At 43.3% G+C, this 25777-nt stretch overlaps 1 protein-coding gene across 5 annotated transcripts in view; it reads right to left on the minus strand.

Moving 5' to 3' along the window:
- Positions 1-25777, minus strand: part of CCDC88B (coiled-coil domain containing 88B) — a 95364-nt gene that overhangs the window by 10805 nt on the left and 58782 nt on the right. For all 5 annotated transcript variants that reach the window (XM_073658498.1, XM_073658497.1, XM_073658499.1 and 2 more), the window contains 10 exons: positions 18502-18583; positions 18128-18277; positions 16109-16255; positions 15547-15751; positions 15166-15356; positions 8719-12839; positions 7734-7859; positions 7381-7567; positions 7078-7223; positions 6266-6361 (listed from right to left, as the gene is read on the minus strand). In XM_073658498.1, coding sequence (XP_073514599.1) covers positions 6266-6361; positions 7078-7223; positions 7381-7567; positions 7734-7859; positions 8719-12839; positions 15166-15356; positions 15547-15751; positions 16109-16255; positions 18128-18277; positions 18502-18583 — 5451 coding nt within the window. The remainder of the gene's footprint in view (positions 1-6265; positions 6362-7077; positions 7224-7380; positions 7568-7733; positions 7860-8718; positions 12840-15165; positions 15357-15546; positions 15752-16108; positions 16256-18127; positions 18278-18501; positions 18584-25777) is intronic.

The following is a 25777-nucleotide window of genomic DNA, read 5'->3' on the forward strand; positions in this document are numbered from 1 at the left end:
AAGTCCCATTATTGGGGAGTGGGTCTCCCATAGTATTTGCTTATGCCTTGCAAGCAAAAGCTGCCAAAAATTAGGACGGAGCAACTTGCAATGCCCCTTACAAGAGCCATGCAGTACAGCATATTACAAACATAAGTCCCATTATTGGGGAGTGGGTCTCCCATAGTATTTGCTTATGCTTTCCAAGCAAAAGCTGCCAAAAATTAGGACGGAGCAACTTGCAATGCCCCTTACAAGAGCCATGCAGTACAGCATATTACAAACATAAGTCCCATTATTGGGGAGTGGGTGTCCCATAGTATTTGCTTATGCCTTGCAAGCAAAAGCTGCCAAAAATTAGGACGGAGCAACTTGCAATGCCCCTTACAAGAGCCATGCAGTACAGCATATTACGAACATAAGTCCCATTATTGGGGAGTGGGTGTCCCATGGTATTTGCTTATGCCTTGCAAGCAAAAGCTGCCAAAAATAAGGACGGAGGAACTTGCAATGCTGGCACCCTGGTGGTATAGTGGTGGTGGAGGCTGAGGATAAGGAGAAGAAGATAAAACAGCCGAAACGAGGAAGCGTATACCCATGTGTGGGTGTGAAGAGGTGCATGTGAATACACCTCCCGAAATAACACAGTGGATTTGACTTTATGTTACTCTGCTGTCATTTGGTGGTGATGAGAAGTCTGGCCCAATCCAGCCCTTGTTCATTTTGATAAGGGTCAGCTTGTCAGCATTGTCAGTTGACAGGCGAGTGCGCTTATCAGTTATAATTCCCCCAGCGACACTAAAAACACGCTCCGATAACACGCTAGCGGCAGGGCAGGCCAGGACCTCCAAGGCGTACAGAGCGAGTTCATTCCAAGTGTCCAGCTTGGATACCCAATAATTAAAAGGCACAGAGGAATCACGGAGGACGCTGGTACGGTCGGCAAGGTACTCCCTCACCATCTTTTGAAACTTTCCACTCCTTGTGAGAGTACCCCGCGCCTCAGGGCCTGTAAGCTGGGCGGGTCTCAGAAAACTGTCCCAGAACGTTGACAGTGTTCCCCTGCTTCTGCTGGATTGGAGTTGCATCTCTCTCGCCTGTACGCCTTGGTTGGGCAACGAACTGTGACCTCTGCCGCTAGCGTGTTCAGATGGGAATTTTTTTAAGAGTTCTGCAGCAAGGGCCTTCTGGTACTGCCCCATTTTTGTAGACCTCTCCACCTCAGGACTAAGAGAGTGAAAGTTCTCCTTGTAGCGGGGGTCTACAAGTGTCACCAACCAGTAATGACTGTCACCCAACATTTTGACAACGCGAGGGTCACGGTTAAGGCAGCGTAACATAAAGTCAGCCATGCGTGCCAGACTGGTAACGGGCAAGATTTCCGTGTCCTCACCAAGATGACGACTGACCATGCTCTCCTCCTCCTCCTCCTCTTCCTCCTCCCCCCTGTCCTCAGGCCACCCACGCTGAACCGACGGTATGACACTTGTACAGGTACTACCGTCTACAACGCATGATAGCAGCTCCTGTTCTTCCTCCTCCTCCTCCTCTCCCTCATTGTCCCCCAATGCATGTTGGGATCAGATGAGGTTGGGCTGTGTGTAATCGCCCGCTACGGCTTCTTGATCCATCTCATCATACTCTGGCTGCAATGCCTCCTCTTTAATTCTCTGCAGAGAGCGTTGCAAAAGACAGACAAGTGGGATGCTGACACTAATGATGGCGTCATCGCCACTCACCATCTTGGTGGCCTCCTCAAAGTTTGTCAGGATGGTACATATGTCAGATATCCAGGTCCACTCCTGAGGTCTTATGTGTGGAGTCTGACCTGAATATCGACGGCCTTGTTGCAGCTGGTACTCCACAACTGCTCTCTTCTGCTCACAAATCCTTTGCAACATGTGGAGGGTAGAGTTCCAACGTGTGGGGACATCACACACCAGTCGGTGTGCCGGAAGCTGCAAACGCTGCTGCAACACAGCAAGGGCGGCGGAAGCTGTAGCCGACTTGCGAAAATGAGCTGACAGGCGGCGTACTTTCACAAGCAGATCTGGCAACTCGGGGTACGATTTAAGAAACCGCTGAACCACGAGGTTAAGCACATGAGCCAGGCATGGTACGTGTGTGATCTCACCTCGCCTCAGAGCCGCCACCAGGTTACGGCCATTGTCACACACGACCATGCCGGGATGTAGGTTCAGCGGTCTCAGCCACAGATCTGCCTGCTCTTTCACAGCTGTCCACAACTCACAAGCAGTGTGAGATTTATCACCTAAGCTTATGAGTTTCAGCACAACCTGTTGCTGCTTGGCGGAGGCAGTACAGCAGTGCTTCCAGCTTGTAACTGATGTGGTGATATCTGAGATGGAGGCTGAACATGAGGAGGAGGAGGAGGAGGAGGATGCGCAGGAGCTGTACACTGTGGGGGCAACTCTGACTGACATAGGGCCCGCAATCCTCGGTGTGGGGAGGATGTGTTCCGCCCCAAGGTCCGACTGGGTCCCGGCTTCCACTATGTTTACCCAGTGTGCCGTCAGAGAGATGTACCGTCCCTGGCCACAAGCACTTGTCCACGTGTCCGTTGTCAGGTGGACTCTCCCAGTAACTGCGTTGTTGAGGGCACAGCAGATGCTTTGGGACACGTGCTTGTGTAGTGCGGGGATGGCACACCGGGCAAAATAGTGTCGGCTGGGGACCGAGTACCGAGGGATGGCCACCGCCATAAGATTGCGGAAGGATTCCGTCTCCACCAGCCTAAAAGGCAGCATTTCCAACGCAAGCAGTCGTGAAATGTGCGAATTTAGGACTGTGGCCTGTGGGGCGTTAGCTGCGAATTTCCGCTTTCGTTCAAAGGTCTGGGATATGGACAATTGAACGCTGCGGTGGGACGTTGATGCTGTTTCTTGAGAAACTGCCATAACAAGTGAAGACTGAGAGGAGGGGGCATCTTTACATGCAGTATGGACAGGGGATTGCCTTGCACACACAACAGGGGGTTCTATTGCACGCACAAAAGTAGAAGAAGCAGTGGTGACACCCGCTGACACTGGTCGTGGACCCTGGGTTTCGCCCCACAAAGTCGGGTGCTTTGCTGCCATGTGCCTGATCATGCTGGTGGTGGTCAGGCTGGTAGTTTTGTCACCCCTGCTGATGCTGGCATGGCAGGTGGAACATATGGCCTTTTTGGGGTTATCAGCAGAGTCTTTAAAAAAATTCCAGACTCTGGAAGACCTACCGCTTGTACTGGCAACGTCCCTCGTGTTGGTGTTACGGGGAACGGTTGCCTGCCTTCTGTCTGCGGCCACCACACTGCTTCTTCCTGCCTGTTGGGGTACTCTGCCTCCCTCCCCCTGTGTGCTGCTGGCCTCACTCTGCATGTCCTCCTGCCACGTTGGGTCAGCTACTAGATCATCCACCACCTCCTCCTCTTCCAGTTGCGCACCACGATCCTCCTCCTCACTTCCTGGCAATTGTGTCTCGTCATCGTCCACCTCTTGTGACAGATTGCCAACGTCGACTTCCTGTGGCCGTGGCTGTTCAAATATTTGGGCATCGCAACATGGGATCTCCTCTTCCACCACTTCAAGCGTATCGGGCGAGGGGCCCAAATATGGAAATGGACCAGTGAACAGCTCTTCAGAGTGTCCAAGTGTGGGATCACTTGCTGTCTGACGACACTCGGCATGGTGGGAGGAAGGAGCATCAGGGTGAGGAGGAGTATGCGGTCGAGACTCACGGCTACTAAGAGTTGACCGTGTGGAAGACAGACCGGAGGTGGTGGTGCCCAGGTAACTGGAAGTATTATCTGCTATCCAATTAATAACCTGTTCACACTGATCAGTTCTCAATACTGGTGTTGTTCTGTGCTTCCCTAGTAATTCGGTCAAGAAGTGGGAGCGAGAAGATGTGGCTGTTGGTTGTAGCACATTTTGACCTTGGCCACGGCCCCGTCCTCTGCACGAACCATCACCAGAACGTCCACTTCCACGTCCCTTGCCACGCGCCTTGCCCATTGTAAATTAAGTAAAATAGCTTACACTTGCACTATCAATGGAAAAAGGGTAATAAAGAGTAGATTAGAACCGTGGAAGAGGAAAACCACAGTTATTGTTTACTGGGGTATACCACACTTTTTTAAATAGAGATATTTGCGACTGAACAGTGAGCGACACACTCAAACTGCTTTTTTTTTAGATACCAAAGGCCCAAAACTGGATAGTACAGCGATTTGACCCGTGGAACTGCGAAACCACACTGGGATGTCGGGCCTACACAAGACTATTTTCAACAGATATATTTTTGTGTCACAACAGTCAGGAGACACTACTGTTTTTCTTTACGGAAAAAACTACCAAAAGCTGAATAATAGAGATTTCTTACCGTGGGATGGCAAAACCACAGTTATTGTTTACTGGGGTATACCACACTTTTTTAAATAGAGATATTTGCGGCTGAACAGTGAGCGACACACTCAAACTGCTTTTTTTTTAGATACCAAAGGCCCAAAACTGGATAGTACAGCGATTTGACCCGTGGAACTGCGAAACCACACTGGGATGTCGGGCCTACACAAGACTATTTTCAACAGATATATTTTTGTGTCACAACAGTCAGGAGACACTACTGTTTTTCTTTACGGAAAAAACTACCAAAAGCTGAATAATAGAGATTTTTTACCGTGGGATGGCAAAACCACAGTTATTGTTTACTGGGGTATACCACACTTTTTTAAATAGAGATATTTGCGGCTGAACTGTGAGCGACACACTCAAACTGCTGTTTTTTTAGATACCAAAGGCCCAAAACTGGATAGTACAGCGATTTGACCCATGGAACTGCGAAACCACACTGGGATGTCGGGCCTACACAAGACTATTTTCAACAGATATATTTTTGTGTCACAACAGTCAGGAGACACTACTGTTTTTCTTTCCGGAAAAAAATACCAAAAGCTGAATAATAGAGATTTTTTACCGTGGGATGGCAAAACCACAGTTATTGTTACTGGGGTATACCACACTTTTTTAAATAGAGATATTTGCGGCTGAACAGTGAGCGACACACTCAAACTGCTTTTTTTTTAGATACCAAAGGCCCAAAACTGGATAGTACAGCGATTTGACCCGTGGAACTGCGAAACCACACTGGGATGTCGGGCCTACACAAGACTATTTTCAACAGATATATTTTTGTGTCACAGCAGTCAGGAGACACTACTGTTTTTCTTTACGGAAAAAATACCAAAACATGAATAATAGAGATTTTTTACCGTGGGATGGCAAAACCACAGTTATTGTTTACTGGGGTATACCAGACTTTTTTAAATATATAGATTTGCGGCTGAACAGTGAGCGACACACTCAAACTGTTTTTTTTTTTTTTTTAGATACAAATGGCCCAAAATGGATAATACAGAGGTTTGAACCGTGGAAGTGCAAAACAACACTTCTGTTTCTCTAGCCTACACCAGACTTTTTCAACAGTTATATTTGTGTCTGAAAAATCAGAGATACGCTTTTTTTTTGGGGGGGGGGGGGGACACACCAAAAGGTTAATAAGACGGGTATTTGTACAGTGTGAAGGAAAAAAAAAAAAGGAGGATTTAGATGAAAAAAAAGGATTTTTCCTGGCCCCCGACACCTGGTGCTAAGTCCAGCAATTTCAGCAACAGGAGCACACAGGACTGTAATGCAGCGTTTGCTGGTATAACCACTGTGTCTCCTATACAGCCTGCCTGCCTGGTATCTGGGATGGATATTAGTCCTGAGAAGGACTGTTTGTTTGTTCTGGCAGCCTTTACAGACCCTACACTAACTATTTCGCAGTTTATATCTCTCCCTAAATCAGCAGCGCTGTCCCTACACTGTCTAATCCGGAGCGACTGTGTCCAAGATGGCGGCGCCCGGTTTTAAATACTCGAGGTGACGCTGTGCGGCCAGCCAATCACTGTAATGCCCACAACCAACATGGCTGCAGCATTACAGTGACTGGCTGGCAATCCCTGCATGTTCATTGGCTCTGTAAAGAGCGCCAAACATGCAGGGCGGAGACCCGAGCTCCCGCCCGAGTAACCCGGAAATGCTCGGTGCTCGTCGAACATCCCGAGTAGCGTGATGCTCGGGCGAGTACCGAGCAGTGTCGAGCATGTTCGCTCAACACTAATTGTGAACTAACATCTACCCTCTGGGTAATTAGGTACTGTATTAGACAAATTCTATGCTGGGGCCCTTCACTGTAAGTGTCGACCCCTAAATATGTGTGCTTGTGTTTTGGAGTAAGGAGTTACCTGTGTGCTGCAGGAGCCGGTTCCAGGACTCTATACTGATCCATGATCTTATCGAGGAGCTTTTGCTTCTCGTGCTTCAACTCTGTCAATTTCTCTCTAAAAATCGAAGAAAGATGAGTTCATTACAGTATTTCCACTTTTTTGTGCATGTTTTATCTCCAAACTCCCCGAAGCACAAAATGACAATTGGCGGAAGAAGGTTGAATTTGATGGACCTAGGTATTTTTATATCCTATGTAAACTATACAATACAACATAACACTGCAATTACAAATCCTGTAAATGTTCAGGGAGCATCCTTAGTAGTGTTGATCGAGTATGTTCTATTAACCCTTTCGCCGAGTATGCTCGGGCCGAGCTCCGAGTATTTACAGCTGCTCGGTGATATGGTTGAATCCCTCCCGTGTGCATGATTTGCAACTGTTTGACAGTTTTATTACATGAGAGGAATTTCTATTTCTTACACATTCCTCACATGTAATAAAACTGTCAAAAAGTTGCAAATCATGCACACGGGAGCGATTCAACCATATCACCGAGCAGCTGTAAATACTCGGAGCTCGGCCCGAGCATACTCGGACAGAACATACTCGCTCAACACTAATCCTTACCAATATTAACATCAGTAAGAACACAGCACTTTCTGCATTGGACCATGACAATCCTCTTCCAATTTTATACTCATGGAAACAATTAGAAATAATAACTGAAATGGTAACCAACAAGCACAAATTTCTCTCTTTCTTTCCTATAAATATGGACAGAATGTAGTCTTTGAATACCGGTGCCCTCAATAAATATGACAGCCTTACCGGTAGCATCTTTCCTCCTCTTGCCTCAAAGCTCCACTTTCCAAGCTCTTCTCCAATAATTCACGATTGTCTTGGGTTAATGTATTAATCTGAGATAGTAAATGATTATTCTGCTCCTGAATAGTAAATTTCACCTGGGATAACACCTAAATGACAATAAAAACAAAGAATTACTCATCTTTAGGGGTAGGTTGACATTTTTGCTCTCATCGGGGCCATCACTTTCCAATGTGCCATCATGTGTCATCGTCTATCTGAATACATTTACTATTGATGGCAACAAATTTACATAGGAATACTAACCTGGCATTGTTCAGATAGACCAGTATTGCTGATCTCCACTCGTTGTACAGTCTCCTTCAATTCCAAACGCTCTCTCTCAAGCTGCTCTCGCTGTCTCTGCTCGGCTCCTAGCTGTCTCTTCATTTCTCTTAGCTCTGAGGTCTTTTCGGTATAGGTCTTCTCTAATCGAGACAGCTCCTCCTGAAGTCTACGTTGAAAGAGTAAGTTCCATCAGTTAATTGACTGAAGCAATAAATGAGACACTGAAGGTTACATAGTAAAGAGCTAAGCTTAAGGAGAGGATTTAGGATTGTCCTTGTGTATTTCTAGGGGGAACCTTTTAAGGCAACGATCCATTTTACCGATTTATTCACCTCTTGTGCTCGTCTTGTAGTCTTTGATTTTCCATGTGAAATTCTTGAATTTTGTCCTTCTGCTCTTGCACTTTTCTTTGCTGTTCCTGCTGGATCTGTTCCCCTTGTATGGAAAGTTGAGAGAACCTACCGGGCAAGTATACAGTACAAATTATATATCACTTTTATATAATAATACGATAGTTTTCGCAGTATGCTGTAGTCTAAAAAAATCTGATTGGCCAGATGCTCCCTTGGTGGGCTCAGGTTCTGATGCCCTAAAGGGGCACACACTTAACTTCTAGGGGTTTTGGGGCACTATATAAATTGCAGTTTATTTCAGTAGCAGCCAGTCAGCCCTTGTGAGACAGTTCTGGAGATATTTGTCATGGGTGTGTCAGGTGTGACAATCAGTCATTCTGGATCCAGCTGTAGAAGGTCATTGCGCTTGGCTCTGCAGGCACCTTCTTGATCTTTCCATCTCTGCAGTGCATTGATATCCTGCTTTCTCTAGGACCTAGCAGTTACCTTCACCTTCTGCTGCTAAATGACACACCCTTGCTGGATGTTTAAATACCTTCAGTCTCTCCAGAGAGTTGCCGGTGATAGCTCTATTTTCCTCTGTCCAAGCTTGCAGTACTAGTAGTCGGCTAGTGTCTTCTTGGAGTTCCCTTGGAGGATAGTTGGCGTGATCTCTCTGGTGTCTTCTCAAGCTAAGTGTATTCCCTTGTCTGTTTACCTGTTTGTCTTTAGTTGCAGTGGGGGCTGACTAGTGCTCACCCCGTCCCCTCCCTAATCAGGGCCTATCGCTAGGGGCAGTCAGGGATTAGGTTTCCTGCTCGGCGAAAGGTGCAGAACCTATTTAGGGATGTTAGGGGAGACAGGGTGTTGTCAGATCTGCCTAGGGGTCTCCACTCCCCCTTTCCCTAGTGTTTGGACTTCCTCCCCCTCTTTCCTTCATTGTGCACTTAGTCTTTCCCTCACCTTGGTGACAATATTGCCTTACCTCTCCTGTAGCTCACGATGCTCTTGTTTCAGCACTCTCATGGCGTTCCGACCTCGCCTCAATTCTCTTTGCATCCTTTCCAGCTCTCCTTCTTGTCTTTGAAGGTCCCTGAGAAGGGAGTCATAACGTCCTTGTAAATCTGACCTCTCTCTGCGCACACCATGCAGTTCTATAAGTAGCAAAGACAATGGCGATTCTGTTGCAGAAAGAGGGGTATGAGCAGAATTGGAATCAGGTGAAGAACGTCGCTCTGTAGTAGAGGTCACTTGACTAGATGATCCATAAAGAGTTTTTTCTTCTGAGTTAGAAGCTAAACTCTTGGAATATGAAAGAGTGGATTCAATATTCTCAGTTTTAGACTCAGAAACAGTTGATGGTTGTAGAATTGGGTGCGTGTTTTGTTCTAGCCGTTTTATTAATTTTGGCTCCTGACCTTCTTCTTGCAGCAATTTTTTCATCACAATTACTTCTCCAGACTTTGCTTCCAAGTGCCTTTTCCGAGGTTCTGACTCTTGAGAACTGCTGTGTGTTTTACTGTCTTCGGCTTTTCTTTTGAAGGATGTTTTTTCTCCAGCGCTTTGTTCTAGCTGACTTTTAAGAACCTGCATATCGTCTGCACTTTCTTGCAGTTGTCTTTGAAGAAGTTCTGATAACTTTTTACTCTCATCCAGTTTGCACATGAGAGACTGCTCAGATATCTCCCTTTCTTTCAGCTGTTTTATTAGCGAATGCTCTTTTCCTGTGCATTCCTCTAACTGGCTTTTGAGGGTTTGTATATCATTTTCTTTTTTGTGGAGCAGTTTCTGAGAGATTTCAGCCTTTTCGGCGCTTTCTTGAAGTTGCTTCATTAGACATTGCGACTGTTCATCTTTCTGCTGCATCTGTTCTTCCAGTGATTTTACCTCCCCTGTCTCTGACTTCTTGCTTTCTTCATGAATTAAACTGCTCATGTGCTCTCTTTCTTTAGACATTTCATCCACTTGTCTTTTCAGCATTTCAATCTCCGTACCATCATGTATGTGTTTTTCTGTAGCTTGCAATATTCTCTCATCCAACTGTCGTTTCAAAGACAGCCTCTCTCTTTCATTTTCTTCCATTTGGATCTTCCAGGACTTTTCTTGTTCGGCACTCTCTTGCAACTGTCTCCTGAGGAACTGGAGTTCTGCACTGTTTTCTTCCAGATGTCTCTTTAAAAGCTGCTCTCTTTCCTCCAAGCGTCTGTTGAGCATGAAGTTCTCCCCACTTCTTTCGTCTAGATGTCTTTTTTGTGATTCTATTTCTTCTGTACTTTTTTGAAGCTGCCCTTTTAAGGATTCTATCTCTTCTACTTTTTCTTTAATTTGCCTCCTCAGTGAAATCTCCCTTATTTCTTTGTCTTTCGACTGTCTTAACAGTGACTGAATTTCTTCCTCATTCTCTTTCATGATGGTCTGGTGCAATTGTCTCTCTCTTGCATGTTCTTCTAGTTGTCTTTGCTGCACTTTTCTCCTTCCTTCATTTTCCTCTAAATGTCTCTTAAGTACTTGCAACTCCCAGTCACTCTCTTCCAGCTTTCTGTTTAGAGACTGCTGCTTTCCGGTGCTCTCGTCTATCTGTCTTCTCTGGAATAATATTTGTTCTTCTCTTTCTTCAAGCTGTTTTTGCAGGCCATGTATATCCGTCTCGCTTTCTTTAATTCTTCTAAGTAGAGCCCCCTCTTTATCTGCAGTTTTTAGTATCTTTCTGGTCAGACTTTCGAATTGGTCTGACATTTCATGAAGTTGGCTTTTCAATGTAGTCGTTTCTGCTGTCAGAGTCTGCACGACATCTGTTTCTTGTATATTCCCTTGAATCTGGTGCTGAAGACATTTTTCCTCCATATCCTTGAGTTGTAACTTTATTGACTGCACCACTGTATCTTTTTCTTGCACCTGTATTTTTAGGGTCTTCAGTTTATGTGAATTCTCCTCTAGTTTCTTGGACTCTGATAGCTTTTCTCTTTGACTGTGTTCAAGCTGTCGCCTCAATAATTGACTCTCACTACTAGTGTCTTGTAGCTGCTTTTGAAGGAACTGGATGGTGACAGTGCTCTCTTCCAGTTGTTTCTTTACTAACTGTTCTATGCCTTCTATTTTTTCCAAGTTTCTTTTGAGTTCCTGTACTTCTGATGTTCTCTCATCCAGCTGTCTCTTCACTAACTTATCTAATTCTTCTCTTTTCGCGAAGTCCTGCTTCATTTCTTGTACCTCACTTGTCTTCTCTTCCAGTTGTCTTTTAACAAACTTCTGAAATTCTCCTTCTTTGGCCAAGTTCTCCCTGAGTTCTTTTACCTCCTCAATTTTCTCTTCCAATTGTTTTTTCAGAAGCTGTTCTAATTCATCTTCTTTTTCTAAGCTTCTTTTAAGTATTTGTATCTCCCCCGTTCTCTCTTCCAGTTGGCTCTCCATTAACTTCACTAATTCATTTATTTTTTCCAAATTCCGTGTAAGTTGATTTACTTCATTATGTCTCTCTTCCAGCTGCTTCTTCAGCGCTCGCTCGGTTTGTTCTCTTTTCTCTACATTTTTCTTGAGAATCTGCGCTTCAACAGTTTTCTCTTCCAGTTGTCTCTTCACTAAATGCTCCAACTCTTCTCTATTTTCTAAGTTTTTCCTTAGTAAATGTATTTCTCCAGACTTTTCTTCCAGTTGCTTCTTCCATAGCTGCTCTAATTCTTCTCTTTTCTCCAAGTTTGCTTTAAGAGTTTGAACCTCTGCAGTTCTATCTTCCAGTTGTCTTTTTAGCATCTCTGTTTCACTTGTGCTTTCTTCAAACTGCTTCTTTAACGATTCTTCCTCTCTTTGTTGAAGATGCATCTTTATGGATTGCATATCCCTCGTGCTAGCTGCTAACTGCATTTTTAAGAGCTGCATCTCCTCAGAACTTTCTTGTAGATGCTGCTTAAGTAAGTGCGAGTCTCTCATATCAGATAACTGCTGTTTTAGTAATGTTACCTCCACCACCTTCTCATATAGTTGTCTCTGCAACGTCGTGTTTTCATTTTCTTTCTCTTGTACCTGTTTCTTTATCGACTCTATCTCAGTAGCGCTGAATTCAAGTTTTGAATTTAGAGAATGTATCTCGTCTTTACCTAATTCCAGACGAGTCTTCAGTGTCCGCACCTCTTCGGCTCTCAGTTTCTGCTGGGTCTGCAATGATTGAACTTCTTCGGCTCTCAATTCCAGTTGTGTCTTCAGGGACTCAAGCTCTCCTGCATTCAGCTCCAGTTGTGTCTTCAAGGATCTTGACTCTCCGACACTCAACTCCAGTTGGACCTTTTGTGATTGCACCTCTGCAACACTCAAATCAATCTGTGCTTTCAGTGACTCTACCGTTCCAGTACTCAGTTCCAACTCTGTCCTCAATGACTTTACCTGTCCACTTATTAATTCCAGTTGTGCGTCCAGAGATTGTTCTCCATTTCTGCTCGATTCTAGTTGTGCCTTCAGTGACCGTACATCTCCATCGCTGTGTCCTAGTTGAGTCTTTAATGACTGTGACTCGCTAGTACTGATCTCCAGTTGGGTCGTCAGAGATTGTACTTCTCCGGTGCTCAATTCCAGTTGTGTTTTTAATGTCTGAACATCTCTCTGAGATGACTCCAGCTGTGTCTTTAGCACTTGCTCATCCCCAGTTTTTAGATTTAGTTGACATTGTAAAGAGTTGACCTCTTCCGCACTCAATCCTAACTGTGTTCTTAATGACTGTACCTCTTCAGTTCTCATTACGAGCTCCAGCTTTAAGGATTGTATCTCTCCATCACGTTGTTCTCTATCCTTCATCTGTAGCTTCTGAGTTTTTGAACTAGCCGAACCTTCTAATGGCAGTAGCTCCGAAGAAGAGTCTTTTAAATGGTTTTGGATTATCTGATCATCAGGATCAATATTTTTGGGATGTTTGTTACTTTCTTTATCACTTTCAGTTTGTGGCTGTGACTGATCAATGCCTTGCTCTGCTTTTAATGACTTTTCACCAGTTTCTGCCTTTGTATCTTGTGGATGTCTCTTTACAACATCATCCTCTGCTTTTTTCCTCTCTTTATCATCCTGGCCTCCATCTCCAATTAGATGATCTTTATCCACTAAACTGCCACCGTCTGGCTCCTATGAAAGTACAAAGAAATTTAGATAATTTAATAATTTAAAGCACTAAAGGCCCTCATATATATTAGATAACTATCGGCCAAACGATCGTTCCTCCGACATCTACCACCCTTTACTAAGCCATACATGGCAAAGCATGGATGAGGGCGCATGTATTATCTATGAGAGAACCATTGACAAACTACTCGGGCAGTGATTTATCTTTCAGAAAACAGGATCGATCATTGGAAATCCAACTGGGCGGATCTTTCTCTCCCCCGACATCATCTGTAGGGGTAGAGCCCTTCATAAACACTAAACTTTAGTCATATGGGGGCCTTAACATTAGACCTTACGTAATGTTAAAGCACTACATATATTACAGGAAAACTACAATTAATTGACAATTCATCATACAATATATGTGTTGCAAAATATTGGGCATAAGGAAAGATTTGCAACTGTTGGAAATTCATAAGTCGGAAAAAAACACTGTTATAGTCATTTTGAAAATTATCCTTTAATGAATCCCCTATGAATATATTCACACACACTATATTTTAATCAAAATCATATAAATAACTATTTTTAATTACTTTTACTCAATTTCACTTACAACTTTTCGCATGGTTAGGAAAAGGGAGAGCTCATTAACCAGAATATAGTGGTGCTTAAAGGGAATCTTTCATTGGGTTTTTGGCACCCAATCTGAGAACAGCATAATGTAGAGGCAGAAACCCTGATTTCAGTGATGTGTCACTTACTGGGCTGCTTTCTGTAGTTTTCAATAAAATCACTGTTTTATCAGCAGGAGATTATCACTAGAAGACTAGTAAACCAAGCCCCCACCCCTGATTGGCAGCTTTCTGCCCATGTGCAGTGTAAACAGAAAGCAGCCAATCAGTGGTGTGGGTGGGGTTATCATTCAGAGAACTGCTAGATCTGCAGCAGATAAAACTGCTTTTAATCAAAACTGCAGCAATAAGCAGCCCGGTAAGTGACACATCGCTGGAATCAGGGTTTTTGCCCCTACATTATGCTCTTCTCAGATGGAGCATCAAACACTTGCTGACAGATTCCCTTTAAGACTCACCATTGGTCAAAATCTAAGACAAAATTAAGGATAGCATTTAAAAGTATCTTTGATTTTGCTCTTGGGCCCAGTATAACAATATTAAATGGACCAATTAAGTTGCTAAGCCAGAGATTAGTATAGCAAAATAAAAGAATGTGCAACATACGATCACTTTAGGTATATGTGGCGGTAGAGGGTTCTGGACTTGTGACAATAGGAAAAAACTTTATTTTGCAATTGACATGCTGTGGTCAGAAACTTGTGTAATGTCCCTTTAAGGCAATTAGGGTCTCAGTCAGTTTGGCACCAAATACAGTATGTAGTCAGTGTTGCCCAACGTACACCTATGTTCATGTGTTAGGTTAAGTGCAAAATGTGGAACTGCTATAGTGCGGTGCGACCATAATGACCAACAGTTATAAATATGCTGCTTTTCTCATGCTTCAGAGAGTTGTGTGCCATCACAGTCAAGCAGTTACCTGAGCCGCGAGGACGTGACCGTGATGCCAACCAGCAGACTTGGGAAGTTGTTGAGTGGTTGCAAAGTGGAAGCTTTGGCTGGTTATAGCTGTGCAGGGGAATACAGCAGAGCACAGTTGCCAACCGAATTAGCTCTTAATTGTCAAGAAGGAAGAACTAAGAGAAGCTCAGCCCTAGAGGAGTTCTCATGAATTTCCCTATCATAGGAGAGATTTAAGCCTGCGGGCTCATTCAGACGTCCAATAGAACGTCAATAGGTCCGTGAAAAAATTAGACTGCACTTGGATGGCATGAAAGTGCTGTCTGATTTCCACAGACTGTCAGATAGGAGAAGGTTTAGAGAAAAAAAAATTATTTCTCCAAGTACGAGTCAAATGGAGGACACTCGGACAACACTCTGATCAAACTTCGATCAGAATCTGATCAAAATAATAGGTCCATTTTTCTCATATATGAGAAAATCAGACGTCTGAATGAGCCCTAAGTGAGACTAAGAGCAAAAGCAGTTTTAAGGCAGTGGTGTAACTGTTTAAGCATGGTGCCCCACCAAGTAGAGACATCACAGTGTGCTTTTTTCCCTCGTGTCCCAAAAAGGTAACTTTCCAGCGATGCCAGAGTGACCCACCCTGATTTTACAACTTCTGTCCAAATGTCTTCTTCAGTTGTGTCTTACCAACAACTAGAGTGGTTCACCGAACGCTGTTTCTCTTTGAGTACACCGGTCTAGATTATCTACCAAGGTATCTACCATGCTTCCGAACATCTTTCTTCTTTCCAATGGAGTGTTCTTACCTCTCTGACACACAAGTCCCGGATTTTATCTGAGGGCTGATCCTCCTGCTCTTTTAGACCTATAGAACACTGTTGTGTATTCTCCGCTTCCACTTTATCTCCAGTGAGGACCTGCAGTCTTTCTCTCAGATATTGATTTTCTTTTTCTAAACGTAGCAGGGCCTGGGACATCTCGGAGCTTAGGTCCAAAACTGTAGATTACAAATTTAAAAATATTTGTTGCATTTTAAATAGAAGTTTTGTGCAATGTAATCACAGAGAAACCAAGAAATGTCTGAACCATTGAGACTTCATGGCAAAACTCTACTCTGACCATTGGACAAAATAAGTCAAGAAAAATGGACAAATCCAAGTTTTAGTAATATGTCTATCAATACTTACATTCAGATTCCGCATCCGGTCTGTCCCAACTTTGAGCTCTCTCAGCCACTGGTCTTATTTCCCATTTTGGGATTGTATCACCATCAGTCTCATACACTCTCTCCCAAACTTGAGATGTCTCTTCCCGCAGCATTCGTACCTCTTCGGCCAGTGTTAGATTATCATGAAGAAGACTCTGCACTCTTTGTCCCTCCGAGTCTCTCTCCTGAAATAAATCAGTCGCATCCATTATACACACCAATAAAGGCTCAACATGTAGATAGAAGAATAAACCCTAGGATGGGTGGCACGGTGGCTCAGTGGCTAGCACTGGTGCTGGGATATTGGGTTCAAATCCCACCAAGGACAACATCTGCAAGGAGTTTGTATGTTCTCCCCGTGTTTGTGTGGGTTTCCTTCCGGTTCTCCGGTTTCCTCCCAGTTCTCCGGTTTCGTCCCACACTCCAAAGACATACTGATAGGGAATGTAGATTGTGAGCCCCAATGGGGACAGTGCCCATAATGTCTCTAAAGCGCTGTGGAATATGATGGCGTTATATAAGTGAGTAAAATAAATAAATACCATTTCTACTCTCTTGAGTTTCTCTTCGAGCAACTGCTTTTCTCTCTCGCACATTCGCAGTCTTTCTGATCGCTCTCTTTCTGCAGAAAGTTGATGTTCTAACACTTCTTTATCTTCCAACAAACTTCTTGAAAATTCTTTTTCCTCCTGTAAATACAGTGTAAATTAAAATATTTCTAGATTTTTCAGATGCCAGTTAGTACCTCAACTAAGGATCTAATGCCTGATCCGACTTTGGACATGGAGAGACATTTCTGCACTCTGGGAGGTGCAGTTGACTAAGCGTGTTCTTATGGTGCATAGTGGGTATCATGTAGGATCCTTATCTAATACTAAATGCAAATAAATCTCTTTATTGGCATTCATAATTATACTAATACAAGAATGTAGGCATGGGGATGACATCTTAGGAGATCATGATCTCTACTACATATTGCAATTTTGCATTACATAGTACAAGCGATCTACCAATCACAGATTCAAGTCCTCCATGGGGACTAAAAAAATAAATGTAGTAAAAACTTATAAAAATATAAAAAAAAAAATAAAATAAAAGAGCATAAAAATTCTAATTTACCCCATGTAAAAAAATAAACAAACATATTTAGCAGAAACCGATACAGTAAACGGCTTGAAGAAAAAAAATCAAAAAGCCATAATTGATATTTTAAAGTCACTGCACCTCCCCCAAACAATTCAATGAAAAGTGATCATGTTTATGTACCAATAAAAACTACGGCTCACAGTGTGAAAAACAAGCCCTTTAATTGCTCCATCAATGAAAATATATATAAAAAAGAAGTTAAAGGTCTCAGAAAATGGCGACACACAAACTTAATTTTTCTTTTACAAAGTTCTGAAATTTTTTTTAGCCACAAAAAAACTATACAAGTTTGGTATCGCTGCAGTCGTACTGACCTGGAGAATCATGTTGCCAGGTCATTTTTACCACACAATGAATGCCTTAAAAATGAAACGAAATTGCATTTTTTTTCACGATTTCACCACATTAGGATTTTTAACCTGTTTTTTCAGTTCATTATAAGGTAAAGTAAATGATGCCATTCAAAACTACAACTTGTCCACCAAAAACTCAAACTCTTGCACGATTATGTTGACACAAAAATAAAAAAAAAAGTTATTTCTCTTGAAAAAAAAGGAGGAAAAAAATAGAAGTAAAAAATAGGACCCTTTACACAAGGGTTTAGTGTTAGGAGAGGCTATTGTGTTTGGTAGATCCTGTGCATTGACTTCTATATAAAAGGTTATCTGTCATTATAATCCTGCCTCTGATGATAATGAGACTGTTGTAAACTCTTCCTGAAAGGACAGGAGGTATGGGCCTGTGGTGGCCAGTGGGAAAATTATAGGATTTCTAGGTTTGTATTTTTTTAATAAAGATTGTGATATGAAAGAATGGGTGGAAAATGAAAAATTGCAGAAATGATCATTCTCATGAAAACCTCACATTTTTCGATCATCAATACTAGTAATCTACCTGTCTATGTAGGACCTTTATTCCAGCAGGAGCGTTGGTGATTCAGTTGGAGCTAATATTGAAGATTTAGGTACAGGATACAGTCTCGTGACTAAAGTTAGCAGCTGTTCTAATGATCTATGATCAATGAGTGGAACAGGCGGCCACGAGAGGTGGTGAGTTCTCCTTCAATGGAAGTCTTCAAACAGAGGCTGGACAGCCATCTGTCTGAGATGGTTTAGTGAATCCTGCATTGAGCAGGGGGTTGGAAACGAGGACCTTGGAGGTCCCCTCCAACTCTTAACATTCTAGGATACTATGATTCACCAATTAGTTGCGGATTACATTACATCCAGAGGTGGCAGCATAACTTCAACCTCTTAGGCAATGCAAAATCTCCAACAGGGCCTCCAACTTTCATGGGTCTTAAACAGTATTGGTCTTTTCATATGGGCCAAAACGACTTTTTGACTCCAGGGCCCGGGTGCAATGACAACCTCTACACCCATTGCATGTGACCGCAAATTATGCAGGAGCCCGACCTGTATAGCTCTCTGGACGAGGTCCATGGTGCGTAACTTCTCCGTGAGAGCATTCACTTGTCCTTCCGAGCGTCGAGAGCGCTCCCTTAGTGCATCAAGTTCATCACGATAACCACGAGACTGTGCAGCCAATTGGGAGAGTTCACGGACCTTGAGAGAAGAGAAGAACTTGCTTATACAACAAATATCAAAACTTTTGAACCATTTAATAAACAAATGTATAATTTCAAGAGACAGAAGCAGAATTTTGGGCCAGATTTTGCTTCATTAACTCTTGATGATTGCCTTTTATCACCAGTGAAGAATTAGTAACACAATATGCTATGGATAATAGAGGGGTGCTCTAAGGAAATGTCTAACTTTTTGTACTGTACCTGCTGATGCATTTTTCTTAACTCCACCTCTACTAATTGAACTTGTTGTTGACTGTCAAGTAATTCCTCCGATTTCTCTTCCCTTATAAAACACAAAAAGAAAAACCTTATAGGTACTGTTTAGACCACTCTCACCCATTTCGAGTATCTGTTTGTATTTAAGAACCATATGTAACTGTATGTCATACATTTGGTAGCGTCTGCACATTTATGATCCAATCATGCAAATGCACTCCTACATTCAGAACTTTATTTCTCGTTCATTTACTTTCCAAGTGATCATGATTATAAAAAAAAAAAATCTGTTTTGCTGATGTAGAGTCTGTGCAACTCCTTCACATAGCTGGCTGTGAATTTACATCTTTACTAAAATACAGTCAGTAGTGAACAGTAGCAGCAATGGCATAACTAGAGTCCGATGGGCCCTAGGGCAAAATTTGGACCTGGGCCTCGACCTACATTGATCAGATGTATTAGCCCTTGTAGCGTTCTAAATTCTTTAAATACATACTTGTTGACCCACCCCATAGTGTAATAATGTCCCCCATTATGTACTAATGTCATCCATCCTGGTCCCCTTACTGGTATAATGTCGTTCATTCTGGGCCCCTTCTGGTAATAATGTTCCCCATCCTGTACCAATTCCAGTGATAATGCCCCCATCCTGGGCTCCTTGCTGTAATAATATCTAACATCCTGTGCCTTTTCCGGTAAGAATGTTCCTCATCCTGGGCCCCTTCCAGTAATAATCTCCCCCACCCAGCTGTAATGTCCCCATCCTGTGCCCCTTCCAGCAATAATGTCCAACATTCTGGGCCCCTTCCTGGTATAATTTCCCCCACCCTGTTCCCTTCCTGGTATAATGTCCCCCATCCTGGCCCCTTCCTGGTATAATGTCTCCCATTCTGGCCCTTTCCTGGTATAATGTCTCCCATCCTGGACCCTTTCCTGGTATAATGTCCCCCATCCTGAGCTCCTTTCTCTAATAATAACCCTATCCTAGCCCCTTCCTGGTATAATATCCCCGATCCTGGGCCCCTTCCAGTAATAATGTCCCCCACTCAGGTGTAATTCCCCATCCTGGCCCTTTCCAGTAATATATGTCCTCCATCTTGGGCCCCTTCCTGGGCCCATCCTGTAATAATGCTCCCAATTCTGCCGCTGTTCTCTAACACATTTAAAAAAAAACTATTCTTCTCACCTTCCTCTGCGCCCAGACTCCGGTAACTAACTGCTATGCACCGCCTGTGACTGGTGCGGCAACGTCAGCAGCTGGCCTCTTATTGTCGAGCGGTATGTATTGCGATGAAGGGTCCCAGGGGGTCTTTGCTCTGCAATACATTTCAGCTGAATGTATCAGTCATCGGACACACATCCAGCTGAAATAGGCGCTGGTATCGGCAGCACCCCTCTCATTTCGCCCCTGATTAGCAGGTGAATTCAGTAGAGTAAGGTGAAGGAACAAGTAGGGTTGTACCCAGGACATTATGTACTTGTAAATTGGAAAGATATCATATACAAAGCAATTTTCCAAGGCTAGAGGAATATAAGAAGTCATACAGAAAGACAGAGTCTGCAAATCCCTGGCTGTGTTGATTCAAGAGAGAGGAGATTACACAGGAGCTGTATCAGTGTCTCTAGACAGGAGAAATGCTAATAAAAGGTAGCTGTGCTGATACATGAGAGCTAGTGAAAACAGCAGCATCCGGGACACAGTCAGAGGTGGGATGATACAGTAACTACTATTGTATGGAAAACTAATTTTTATCTTGCTGAAGGTATGGCTGCCCATGGAGAGCGATATGAGATATGAAAAACCCTTTAAGGCTGTGTGCCCACAATGCGTTTTTTAAGCGCTTCCACTGCGGCAAAAACGCTGCAGAAACGCTTAAAAAACGCATGGTAGAAGGCCTGCCATGTTCCCCAATGATAATCCGCTGTGCACATGCTGCAGAAATTTCCACTGCGGATTATCATTGCGGAAAAAACGCAGCACTACCAATTATTTTGTGGAAGAGCTGCGTTTTTGCCGCCATTGACTTGCATTAGAACGCATGGAATCCGCATCACTGCATCTGTACATGCGTAATTGGCGCGTACTAATGTGCGGATGGTACCCAGGTGTAGAGGAGAGTCTCATCCATACCCAGGTACAATTAAAAAAGCTGTAAAAAAATAATAAAATAAAAAATAAATGTATACTTACCTTCCGGCGGCCCGCGCTGCGCTCCTCCTTGCTTCCCGGCACTTCGCGATGGAATGAAGGACCTGCGCTGACGTCAGAGTTATGTGACGGGTCACGTGACGCTGACGTCGGCAGGTCCTTCAGTCTACCGCTGCCGGCAGCCGGGACCGAGCGAAGCAAGACAGCGCAGGCCATCGGAGGGTATGTATAGATTTATTTTTTTATTTTTTGACATTCTCTCGGTCACACGATATAAATCCATGCTGGCTGCATGGATTTATATAGTGTGACCAAGTTGACAAGCACTTTCCAAGTGATGCTAAAATCGCTTGGAAAGCGCTTGTCAACCCGCATGCGGAAATGCATGTGAAGAACGCTTCACATCCGCATGTCCCTAGCAGGAAAAACGCATGTACAATCCGCATGTACAATCCACATGCGTTTTTTTCTGCCAGGGAGATGCAGAAACGCTCAGGAAAAAATCCTGAGCATTTCTGCATTGTGGGCACATAGCCTAATAACTAATTGTGTCAATTTTATGCTACAACTACAGGTAGTTAACTGCTTCAACACATTAACTGCCTACACTACATTTCCATATAGAGATAACTGTGTATTTGAACAAGCACAAAGCTCAGGAAAATGAGAGCCTTGATTAGGAGAACTTCTCTTGAAACTTCTAATTTTGGGTGCTGGGGATTGTGATTATGTAGGAGTGATAAGAGCACCTTGTCAGGAGCTGAGAGGGAGGGTGAGGGAGGTGATCAGCTAACTGCTGTATAGAAATGAATGGGCTAGAAGAAAAGGCTGAGATCTTAAGAGTTAACTCGTTAGCCTGACTACTGAGTATACTTAGCCAGACTCTGGTGTCCAAGCTTCATGGAAACAAGCTGTACACAATGAAAGATACAAGCTCTCAGAGCAGAAGAATGACAGCAAATAGAAAAAGCAAGTCAATTGCAAACTTGCTTATTTCATGCTATCTCATTAACTAAAGCAATTTAATAACATGAGAACTGTCTAGTCACTTGTTGCCCATCCACCTGCACCTTACAGTAGATATTGGATATTGATGGATACTGATTTTGCCCAGCATCTTTCTATTGGTGAAGTTGTGAACATTGATATTAACTGAGGCCAGCAAGTTAGAAGTTCTCCTTTTTGTTATTTATTGACTTCCTGGTTGAGTCGTAGTCATTTATGTCCCTTTCTGAGATGTTTTACTACTGTTCCAAGAAGCTTCCATTTGCAGTTCTCGTGGTCCCAGAACATTATAAAAACCTCTGTAAGGCTGTTTTCACACGTAGCTGTCTTTTTCTGCTGCTTTTTATCCTCATGTTTTTTTTAGGTGTCTGTACTAAAATGTAAAATAACAATCTTCTCTGCTTATTGCATTCTTGCTGCAGTTTTTATGCATTTTCTACATTTTTTATGCATTTTTGGTGCAGAATTGAAGCAGCGTTTTTTCATGCTTTTTTTTTCGAACAGAAAAGTTTCAATTCTGCATCTAAAAATATATGTGCATTTTAACATGTGTTACAACGTACCAAAAATGCACAGTTCAACAGTGGCATTAGACGCACAGTGAGCAGGAGTTTTCATGATATCACATCCACTTTGCTTGGACAGTTAAATCTAGACTGATATACCACCCCTCAAAAACAAAAAATTCCATCTCTAAAAATGTTTTTGATCACCTGCTTGTTGAGACTTTTTAGACTACTTCACAGTGCTAAAAAGTTCTACACAAAAGGGGTCCTTCAGTGAAAATCAGTTTTCACCCATCCACCCTATCCGATAGCTTATTGATCGGTGCGGCTCCAGAGAATGAATGAGCATGGCTGCTCCATACTAAAAGGGATAAAAGTACCCTGTTCTGCTGATTGGTGGGGGTCCCAGCAGTTGGAGCCCCACTGATCTATAAGTTATCACCTATGGATAGGTTATAACTTTTTTCACTGGACAACTTCTTTACGTGTTGTTCAGATCCCACAGGACTTATAATAAAGGCAGGTGAAGACAACCATGCTTTCTCCATCTGAGAAAATCGGTCTGATTATGCAATTCACACTCTGATCAGAGTTTGATCAGAGTTTGTTCAGAGTGGGATCTGATTTTTTGCAAAATTGGAGAGAAAAAAAAAAGTTTCTCCACCTTTTCCATGCAGTCAGTCCATGAAAATCGGACCACACTCACATGTCATCAGAGTGCAGTCCGATTTTTTTTATGGACCCATATACATGAATGGGCGAGTGCAATCCGATTCTCGGTGGGCAAATTGTGCATTCTGCAATTATTTCCTCAAACCACTCGATTCAAGGAAAAAAATCGGACAAGTGCAAGGCCCCAAAGAATAACAAGGGTACAAGTGCTATCCAACAAAACCATTGATAGCACTCATCCGAATAAAACGGTTGTCTGCATGAGCCCTAACCAAGCCTGGGGGATGTCTAGTCTGTCTTATCTGAATAACTAATTGATTGAGTGATCAGTTTTGCCTCCTTTATTTTTTTCTGGACAGTTTCTCAAGAAGTCAAGTACAGGCAACTTTTTTTTTCCGGACACATCAGATGACCGTCATAAATCATTAGAATTATAAGTGATACATGTCTGCTGGCCATAAATCCTATATAAACACACTCGCTGCATTCACTGTGAACTGGAAAAGGGTCATAATTACAGTTATAAAAATCTGTACAAATCTCTCCAGCTTAAAATAAAATAATGGACGCATCAGTTCTTTTTTTTACGGACAGGGGAAAAAAGTTACAGACTGTCCAAGAATTTCTGGATGGTTAGTAATACAGTATACAGAGGCAACTACAGTATCTTCTCAAAAAAGACCAGTTGGAATTTGATACCTTTAAATAATAAAAGATAATTTTACAACTATTTTTTGCGTTTTATTTTAATCTTTATAAAAAGCAATTCAAAGTGAAAAATATTCAGATGAAAAAAAACAACACATTTTTCCTGGCACAAGATGCATGAAGCAAGTATGCTCCATATTTGTCTGTGAGAAGAACTCAGTGGCGCCACTAAGTGGCCATGAGTGGTAATGCACCCACGGTTTCCATTTTTGTTGCGGCCACAATATTTCATACCACTAGAGCACCCCAAAAAACTCACATTAAGACCACGGCACCACTATCAGTATTTGGTCAGTATTCGGTCAGTATTTTTTTCTCAGGAGTGGGAGCCAAAACCAGGTGAGGAACAATCAGAGAAAAGGTATAATAGAAACAAGTCACCAATTCTGCATTTATCACCCACTCCTGGTTTTGGCTCCCACTCCTGAGAAAAATTACTGACCAAATACTGATAGTGGGGCCGTGGCCAAAGAGAAAACATACAAATGTCATGCAGATGTTCTGTATCACCGCTTGGATTTGAATGCAGGACCCCAATATTGCAGGGAAACAGTATTAATCACTAGGCCTCTGTGCTGCCCAAATCTGACTTTCTTAACCCCTTTTTTTCATGTTAGTTTTTTCTTTTTCGTTTTTTCCTTCTCTTCTTCCAAAAGTAATAACTTTTTTTACTTTTCCATCCACATAGCTGTAAGTGGGCTTTGTTTTTTGCAAAACGAGTTGTAATTTTGAAAGACACTATTCATGTTATGTAATGTACTGGAAAGCAGGAAAAATTTCCAAGTGCAGCAAAATTGCAAAAAAAAGTGCAGCTCCACAATTGTTTTTTTTTTATTTACCATATTCACTATACGGTAACTCTGACCTAGCAATATGATCCTCAAGGTCAGTACAAGTACGCACATACCAAACATGTATGCTTTTTTATATAAGTGGTGAGAAAAATTTTGAAATTTGTAAAGCAGAAAAAAAAAAATTGTGTGAGGGCTTATTTTTTGCTCCCTGAGCTGACGTTTTTATTGATACCATTTTGGGGTAGATACAATGTTTTGATCACCTCTTATTGCATTTTATTGCTTAGGTTCATTGTCTTGTTGGAAGGTGAACCTTCGGCCAAGTCTGAGATCCAGAGCACTCTTGAAGGGGTTTTCATCCAGGATATCTCTGTACTTGGCCGCATTCATGTTTCCTTTAATTGTAACCAGTCGTCCTGTCCCTGCAGCTGAAAACCCCCCCCATAGCATGATGCTGCCACCACCATGTTTCACTGTTGGGATTGTATTGGGCCGGTGATGAGCAGTGCCTGGTTTTCCCCACCTATACTGCTTAGAATTGTCAACAAAAAGTTCTATCTTCGTCACATCAGACCAGAGAATCTTATTTCTCATAGTCTGGGAGTCCTTCATGTGTTTTTGAGCAAACTCTATGCGGGCTTTCATATGCCTTGTGTGACGCCTCTTCTCGGAAGCCCTTGTTTACCCTGGGAGATGGGGGACTCAGAGTCGGGTCCTGTGATGGAGAGATGGGGTGCAGCCGTGGCCCGGACCCGACCCGTGCTCAGGGCCATCACAATTTAAAAAGGATGGTGTGGGCTTATCCGGGTTGAGTGGCTGATTTACGACTACGCCACCTGTGGCACCTGGTGAAGGCCACCAGCGCCGCTGCAGTCCGCTGAGGCATGGTGTTATGGCGGCCAAAGTTATTACTACTCCCCACGGGCGGAGCGAGGCCTCAGGGCAGAGGGACAAGATGGAAGGGGTAGTAGTAGAGGAGAACGGATGCCGCGTTGCACGGTGTGGCGCAGAATGAACAGTCCGGAGGCCATAGGGGTGAACTTCCAAGGCTTTACTCACATCAGAGATGGCAGAAGGAAGGCGACTCCCTGCTCCCCGCAGAGTCCTGCGGTCACCAGAGACGGAGGTCCGACAACCTCCGAGTAAGTCCAGCGTTCAATCGGGACCCTACACCAGAGTGTTCCTGAACTACAGACCGAATCCTTTCCTGTCCGTGTGTGTGCAAATAGGCCGGGACTGCCTCTGAACTCCTCTCAGAACAAGGGTACGGGTGGCAGCTCCGCTCCGTCCGATACCCGGTGGGGTCCTCAGGGCCTACCGGGCTTTCCTGACTACGACGTGGAGTAGCAAGGTCAGGTGTCGGGGGCCGGTCCCCTCTTGCAGCTGGAATCCCTCTGACTAGATCAGCATAGAGAGGACAGGTGGCG

The sequence above is a fragment of the Phyllobates terribilis genome, unplaced genomic scaffold (assembly GCF_046119375.1).
Source record: "Phyllobates terribilis strain yellow unplaced genomic scaffold, ASM4611937v1 Scaffold_13__5_contigs__length_258822181, whole genome shotgun sequence".
Classification (NCBI taxonomy): Eukaryota; Metazoa; Chordata; class Amphibia; order Anura; family Dendrobatidae; genus Phyllobates; species Phyllobates terribilis.